The following is an 8,805-nucleotide window of genomic DNA, read 5'->3' as shown; positions in this document are numbered from 1 at the left end:
GGGCGCTGTCCTCCATATCCAAGCTAGAAGGGGCGCTGTCCTCCATATCCAAGCTAGAATGGGTGCTGTCCTCCATATACAAGCTAGGCCTTTCTACACAATGTGGAGGTAATTAACCTTTTTTCTTTCATTGTAACAGGCTAATTTTTCCATCCTTTCTTTACCTCCTTTTTACTGTCTTCCTGCCTCTGCCCTCCCATCTGTCCTTATCAAACTTGGATCCATGGTCCACTGTTAAAATCACTCCCTCATCTAACACTCTAATGTTCCTGGCCCCTCTATCCCTTCATAGTTGCCTGCTGTAACCTTAACCCTTAATCCACCTTCACTATTCTCCACAAATACACAGCTAACAAGAATGAAACACCTACTGGGCGCAGTGGCGCACATGTGTAATCCCAGCACTCTGGGAGGCTGAGGCAGGTGGACTGCCTGAGCTCAGGAGTTTGAGACCAGCCTAAACTGAGCAAGACCCATCTCTAAAAACAGCTGGCCATCGCAGCGGGCACCTGTAGTCCTAGCTACCCAGGATGCCAAGGCAAGAGAATCACTTGAGCCCAAGAGTCTGAGGTTGTTGTGAGCTATGATGCCACAGCATTCTACCGAGGGTGACAGAGACTGTCTCAAAAAAAAAGCATGAGAGAAATACAGAAGAAAAAGCTGACGTGCCTCATTTCAAACCTACAGCCGTTAACCTCAACCATGCACTGCTAAAAGCCAACACTGGAATACCTCAATAGCAAGGCAACCAGAGCAAAAATGGACAAATGGAATCACATCAAGAGAAAAAGCTTCTGCCCAGCAAAGGAAGCAATCAACAATCAACAAAGTGAAGAGACAACCTACAGAATGGGAGAAAATATGTGCAAACTCTGCACCTGACAGGGGTAATAAACATACCTGGAGTACAGAGAGTGGCAACAACTCAGAAGGAAAGAATCAAAGGGCAAAGGATCCGAACAGAAGTTTCTCAAAAGACGACACTGAAATGACCAACAGGTATATGAAAAAATGTTCAACAGCATCAATCATCAGAGAAATGCAAAACTACAAAGAACAGATCACCTTACCCCTGTGAGAATGGTTTTTATCAAAAAGACAAGCAAAAGGAAGGCCAGGAAAACACGGAGAAGAGAGCCCTGCTCTACAAATTCTCCTCTCCTCTAGCAGAGGGAATCCAGGCTTGTAAACCCACCACAGAAAACTAAAACTGTGATACAACTGCCAAGATGCCGCAATCCCCCTGCTAAACATAATATATACTCAAAATAAAGGAAACTGGTGTATCAAAGAGATACTGACATGAGCCCTACTCACAAAAGGCAAGATCTGGAATTAGCATGAGTGTCCATCAACAGGTGAATAAAGAAAATGTGTACACATACACAGCGGAACCCCATTCAGCCTAAGAAAGAATAAAATCCTGTCATTTGCAACATGGATGGAGCTGGAGAGCATTCAGCAAATGAAATGCACCAAGCAGAGGAAGACAAATTTTACATGCTCTCACTCAGAGGCGGGAGCTAAAACTTAAAACGACTGCTCTCAGAGATAAAACAGAGCGATGGGTATCAGAGGCTGGGAAGGGCAGTGGTGGTGGTGAGGGGAATAAAGCAGGACGGTCAATGGGTATAAAAATACAGTTGGGCAGAATATGACCTAGTATTTGATGGTACAACCTAGTGACTCTAAGTCAGCAATAAATTACTATGTATTTTAAGATAACAAAGAGTGGGACTGCAATGGTCCTAACAAAAAGAAATGATAAATGCTTGAGGTGATACATACCCCAATTACCCTCACTGATCATTACCCACTGCCTGCATCTAAACATCACATGTAACCTACAAATGTATACAACTATGAAGTACCTATAACAATTAAAAATAAAAAACTCTTTTAAAAAAGAGGAAAAAAAGGTTGAAAATATACAGTAGTCCTCCCTTACCCTCAGGGTAAGTGCTAACACTCCCAGTGGGTGCCGGAAAGCACAGAAAGCACCACACCCTGCACATACACACTCCCGCACCTCTATCTGTCCTTTGATAAGGACAGATGGGACATTCCATGACAAAGTTTAATTCAGTTATAACAATATACTATAATAAAAGTTAAGTAAATGTGGTACTTCTCTCAAAACATTTGATTGTACTGTCCCATGGGTAACTGAAACTGTAGGTAAAGGGGACTACTGTATAGTTTCAATCCCCATGTCAATTTTTACTATTCTCGGCTGCATTTAAAATGCTGTAATTTCTCCTGTCTTCAGAAAAAAGTCCCCTCCAGCTACCGCTTAGCAATCCTACTCCCTTCTCCTAATTTATTCACACAGCCACAAATGACTGTTTCAGACCTTCTCCTCCTCCTCATCTCAAACACTCGACATCACCTACTATCCTCACTCTCACCAGCTAAGTCTGCATCTTATTTTGCTGAGAAAATAAGATGAGAAAGAGAACTTCCAATGATTCCCATCACCATTACTTACCCACCCATCTGTACCCCTGTATGTTACTATGAACGAACTTACCACACTTCTACTTAAGGCTAACCCTTCCACTTACATATTACATCCATCCCCTTGGTGTTTTTTTTTTTTTTTTTTTTGAGACAGCGTCTCACTATGTTGCCCTCAGCAGAGTGCCATGACATCACAGCTCAGAGCAACCGCCAACTCTTGGACTTAAGTGATTCTCTTGCCTCAGCCTCCCAAGTAGCTGGGACTACAGGGGCCCGGCTATTTTTTTGTTGCAGTTGTCATTGTTTTAGCTGGCTCAGGCCGGGTTCAAACCTGGCAGCCTCAGTGTATGTGGCTGGCACTGTAACCACTTGCTGTGGGTGCTGAGCACCCTTTGGCCTTTCTGACAACTCCGCTCTAGAACAACTCCTCCTTCTGACCTCCTGCATCATCAATCTCACCTCTATCAACTTACTCCCACCAGTATACAAAATGCTATAATTTCTCTCATTTTAAAAAAACTTTCTCCTGACCCCACATTTCTCTCCAGATATTGTCCCATTTCTTTAGGCCCCAGAGAAAAAGAAAAGAGTCTTCACAAATTGCCCATGCTTTCTCTAATTCCTTTACTCCCATTCTCAAACTCCTTCCAAAAGAATACTTGTATCTTCACCTTCAATCACTGAAAATGATCCTGAGTCAGGATCACCAATGAATGACCTTCACTTTTTTTTGCACTTTTTAGTTGGGGTGGGTTTGAACCCGCCACCTCTGGTATATGGGGCCAGTGCCCTACTCCTTTGATCCACAGGCGCTACCCAATGACCTTCACTGAAATACAAATTGTCATTCTCAGTCTTCATCTGCTTACCATCAGCAGCCCTGATAACGACGGTCCTCCTGGAGTCATGGCCTTCTGAGCCGCACACAGGTCGGCCCCCTATCTCTCAGCCTCTCCTCCTGACTCGTCTCCACTCACTGGCTCATCCTCCTTTCTCTCACCCACAAGGGAACGCCCCAGGGCTCTGTCCCTGACCACTTCTCTACCAATTCTCATCTTTTGTAGTCCTGCTCCACTCCATAGCTTCATTCAAGTGCTAGTTAAGCAATTTAAGCACCTGTTGTCCCAAATTCACGTCTCCGTTCCATACTCTCCCTCTGTACTCCAGATCCATCATGTCCAGTTCCTTGCTCAAATTTTCCATTTTTATGTCTAATAAGCATCTCAATTTTATTACGTCCTAAACACAACTCTTGGTCTTCTCCCTCCCAAAACTATTCCCAGTATAGTCCTTTCCATCTTGGTAAATGGCAAATCCTCATTTCAGTTGAGCTGATCGGGACATGAACCATGAATCCGCCCCTGCCTCTTAGTCTACGGTCTACATCCACCGCAGCCTCGGCTTGCCTTTCCAAACAGATCAGTATCTGTCTTCTCACCATCTCCACCACACCACCTTGGTCCAACTCACCCTTACTTCTGGCCTCAGTAATTACCGCAACCTCCTAACTGGTCTCTCTGCTTCCATCCTTATAACTCTATAGTCTGTTTGTAGTAAAGCAGTTAAATCAAGACTTTAAGACAGTGACTCCCCATTTATTTCACTTGCAAGAAAAGCCAAAACCCTTATAATCGCACATGGTCCTGTGCAATCTGGTCCAAATTTTAAAAGAAACACACAAAAAGCAAGCAACCAACAAAAACCAAAGTACAGAAAAATGGCTATTGATTTTTAACTTAATTACACTAAAAGCCAACACCTACACACCATTTTAGGCACTGTTCTAAAACACTTTACAGAAATGAGCCTACTTCATACACATAAACTATACTGTGAGCAAAGTACTATTAATGACATTTTACAGATTAGAAAACAAGGCACGTGAAGATGAGGGGCTGGGACAAAGGGCACAGCTAGTAAGCTGCCCAGCCCCAGTCTGAACCTAGAGGTACGCTGCCAGGGGCCACGCTCTCAACACCACTCTACACTCACACACTAGAAATTCAAGGAATCGGCCCGGCGCCTATAGCTCAACCGGCTAAGGCGCCAGCCACGTACACCTAAGGTGGCGGGTTCGAATCCCCAGCCCGGACCCGCCAAACAACAATGATGGCTGCAACCAAAAAATAGCCGGGCATTGTGGCGGGTGCCTGTGGTCCCAGCTACTTGGGAGGCAGAGGCAGGAGACTCGCTTAAGCCCAGGAGTTGGAGGTTGCTGTGAGCTGTAATGCCACGGCACTCTACCCAGGGGGATAGCTTGAGGCTCTGTCTCAAAAAAAAAAAAAAAAAAAAAAAGAAATTCAAGGAATCCAAGTGGACCTCTTAAAAAATGTAAAAACCAAAAGAGCGCTATTTTTTAAAATAACAATATTCCTTAGCTATCATGAGTTCTTTAACCAACTGCATTTACTTTAAATAATCACATTTGGATATGTCTACAACAATACATAAAAACCCCAGATCACTTTAAGACATTTAATTTTGGCTGAAAACATTAAGAGTCTTTACCTTAGGACTCAACGAGATGCTCCCACAAAGTCTCTTCCTGCATATTATGAAGTATAATCTTTTCATATAAAATTATAGAAAACAGAAAACTCTATAAAATAAGTTTAAACAAGTAACAAAAGGTTAAGTTATATGACTGAGAACTAGTAATAGTTGGATTGTTGATGTGTTTTAGGCCCAGACTTAAGTCATCTTTATGTAATCCGACTTAATTACTGACATCAACTATCCCTAGTGCTAGCCTGTCCTGTACCATCTTCCTGGTGATGGGAGTAAACGAGTAACCATTTGTCCCACTCAGTAAAAAGGACAGTTCCCAGGGTCTTTGCCGCTAACATCTGGTACTTGTGGAACACAAAATTAGGTACTATCACACCAAAGCAAATCAAAGAAAGTGTTTTTGAGAGATTTTCCAGGATGAAATTTCTACAACCTCTTTTATTAAAATCAGCAAAACACCTTTAGGCCAATAGAAGTAGAGTCAGAAAGTTCAATAAGAATAACAGGCACAGAAAATAGCAAGCCCACTGCTGTCACCACCTCTCCGAAGGTGAGACTTCTGTCTGCATGCACGTAACTACAGCCTGGGTTTCACTCTTCCTTCCTAGTTTTTTGAGATGAAACTGCACCCAGAAGAGTTTCTCACAAGGAATTCCAGTTTTCTCACAGGACATCAGAGATTTCATACTTAACACAGCAAAACTGCAATGTAAAGATACGACCGACTTGTAGTAACTGAGTTACAATTGTCTAACTAACCTGCTTGGGGGGAGTCCAGTCTTGAACAAAGAAGGAGGAGAAGTAAACTCAGCTTTTGTAGATGGAAGTGCGGTTTCTTTCTCTGAATTGCCAGTTCTTCCCTGCTGTACCTTAAATAAAAAGGTCATTAGCTTGTTTAATTAACAGAACACTCAAATACAATGTAAAACATGTTTGTAAATTTGATTTGAAGTAAATACAAATACTATTTGGTTGTAAAATATTTATTAAAATTAACCTATTTTAGAATGGCATCAGTGAAAGCACCAACAAAGATGAATTGTGGGATCCAAATGTTGCAACTGTTCAGTTCAAGTTAATGCCACTTCAAAGCCCCATCAACTGTAACTCTGGGAGGCTTCCATCAATTCCCCTCAGATCACCACAAGAAGGTTAAAAGTCTTAACGTTCTTAGTTGTGACTTCATGTTTCAGACTTCAAGAAAGTTCTTGAATTATTTTCCCCTTATGTGCTCATTACCTCTATCTAAGAAAATAAAACCAGTGGCTCATTTAGCCATTCTGATCATTTTCTTTTTACACTGTGAATAATCTGCTACTGCACATCCACGCAATTTCTCCCTTGGTTTCCCACCACCATTAACAATACAACTACTCTGCCAGTTCAATAAATCTAGAAGCTTGAAATCCGTCATGTGTCTCCATAACATCTCTCCCCTCTAGTTATATGAACTTTCAAGCCAGGCATCCACTTCATAACTGCTCAAAGATTTGCCCATCCCTTCAGCTCTTACCAGATCCTCTGAGTGGGGGTCAGTTACCCTCCTCTAGAGTCGTTAAATGCCTTTCGTTTGTGCGCTTTTGTTTTTATACTCACCTTTCTATCTTAAAATTATCGCCAAATTATTAAATTTAGACAAACTAAATTCAAGTTTCCATACAGTTCAACAACATCCCACTGTATTTATGTCCCATTTAAATTCTACTGTCCCTGGTTTGTTTAAATGCAGTATTATTCTCCTTTCCCATGAGAATCTCAGACACCTTGGCTCAAATACATCTGAACCACTGATTCAAGTTCAGAACTCCCCTATGTCCCAACTAATCACAGTGTGAGAGAAGAAACACTTCTCTCATCCATAAGTCAATAGTCAGAGCTTTTTACTGGTGCCCATCCCAACCCTAACTGATACCTTCAGAGAGTGAGGGTTTTACATTGATATTTATTAGAAAGCGAGTTCTGCTGCTTTAAAAAAAATCCATTTAAAGTGCACTGATCTCAAGAGGCAAGGATCAGCACTAAGGCAAGCGAGGTGCACGGAATGGATCTGACAGGAAGTTAAGACGATTCACTCAAACGTTTATTAAATATCTATTACATACAAGAAGCTGAGAGAGAGGAACGCAGGATAATCACAAACCTTAGAAAAAGACAGACACACAGTACAATGCAAAGCAATGCAACAAATGCCATGAAAACAAAAACCTATGGAATAAAAGATGCTATGGGAACACAAAAAGAAACTACTTACTCTGACCAGGGGTGTCAGGATTACTAACAGAGTTAACACTAAGAACTAAACTGATTCATATCCAACTGGTTACACATCGAGCACGCACCTCCCAGTCACCACAGCCAAACAAAACTACTAATTTCTCCCAATCTGATCCTCTTCAAGTGTTTTCCATATACCTAAATGGCAAAAATCATCTACCAAGTTAATCAAAAAACCTAAAATATTCCAGGAATTATCTAATACATATCAACATCCAATATGTCAACTATACCTTGATAATACAGGGTGGACAAAAGTTCATGGGCAAACTCTATCTATACTAAATTCCATCAATTATTATGTCCTAAAACCCAATTCAAATCCACCATCACGCCTCGCCTGTTTTGCTAAATTAACCTGTCCACTCTGCTCTTACGTCGCTACAATCCATCCTCTGTACACAGTCAAAGCAACTTACTGAAAGTGTCAATCAATTTGTGTTTCTTCTCTGCTCAAAACTTTCTAGTAACTTCCCATTATAAACAGAATAAAAGGCCTGCGAGGGCTCACGCGTGTGGGCCTGCCTCTCCAGCCTGTCTTCCCCGTTCCTCCCAACACGTCTGCTGTGTGCCCGTCCCGACCGTCTGTCTTCTTAGCCTTTTAAGCCCCTCTTTCCTCAGAGCTTTTCTTTGTACTAGATGCTCCTTCTGCTTATGATACTCTCTTCCTAGATTACGACTTTGTCCTCATGATCATTCAAGTGTCACTTCAATGACAGGGTGACCTTCCCAGTCACTATCATAGTATCATTTTCTACTTCCTTCACAGAACTGCTCATTAGTATCATTATCTGAAGTGATTTATTGTGTTGTATGATGCCCTTCTGCCTGTTGTCACTGTAACACAGGATCTTTAAACAGATGAACTGTGCTCAGTATAAATCTGTATCCCAAGTGCCCAGAAAAAGTATGTAAGAAGTATTTGTTACCTGACTGACTTGGAACTCAGCTTAAATGTCACTACCTCAAAGTCCATAACACAGACCTTGTAACTATATAATCCTTGGCACGATTCTTTAATGGCTGTATTTTTCCATGAACTTGGATGAATTTAAGACTACAGGGTCTGCCTGTTATGACGATGTCTCTCCCCCCTCCTCTCCCCGCCATTCTAATACACTTCTGGTAGAGTCAGTCCTCCATAAAAACCAGGAGGAGGAAGGGGAAGGGCTGAGAAGAAGTGGGAGAGGCAGGAAGAAGGAGCACAGATGAAAGAGCATCCACTTAGGGGAGAGATGAGAGAAGGGTCAGGAAAAAATTAAACATACACAAACTGCTTGTTCCCTAGCTTGCCTTTTCTCCTTAATTTCTTCACGATATACTCTTCATAGTAAATGATTCGGAAAATCCTCACCATTCTGCAACCTTCCTAGTCAACTTGCATTTTCACTACCCATTGTCTTCACTCAGGATTACACAGACCCAAGTCTGTCTAACCAGAACATAATGATATTATTATGTCACATGGCCCAGCATTTTAAGAATGACTATCAGGCAGTATGACTGATTTTCTAAACAAAAATTCATGTCAGATGATATAAATCCAAATAAACCTTAAATCTG

At 41.7% G+C, this 8,805-nt stretch overlaps 1 protein-coding gene across 5 annotated transcripts in view; it reads right to left on the bottom strand.

Moving 5' to 3' along the window:
• FIP1L1 (factor interacting with PAPOLA and CPSF1) overlaps nt 1–8,805 on the bottom strand; it is a 71,352-nt gene that overhangs the window by 46,521 nt on the left and 16,026 nt on the right. For all 5 annotated transcript variants that reach the window (XM_003794601.3, XM_023515996.1, XM_023515992.1 and 2 more), the window contains one exon: nt 5,728–5,837. In XM_003794601.3, the coding sequence (XP_003794649.1) occupies nt 5,728–5,837 (110 nt within the window). The remainder of the gene's footprint in view (nt 1–5,727; nt 5,838–8,805) is intronic.

The sequence above is a fragment of the Otolemur garnettii genome, unplaced genomic scaffold (genome assembly GCF_000181295.1).
Source record: "Otolemur garnettii isolate 467f Iridium unplaced genomic scaffold, OtoGar3 scaffold00083, whole genome shotgun sequence".
In the NCBI taxonomy this organism is placed as follows: domain Eukaryota; kingdom Metazoa; phylum Chordata; class Mammalia; order Primates; family Galagidae; genus Otolemur; species Otolemur garnettii.
The sequence above is the reverse complement of the archived record's forward strand: the minus strand, read 5'-3'. Positions and strand labels throughout refer to the sequence as shown.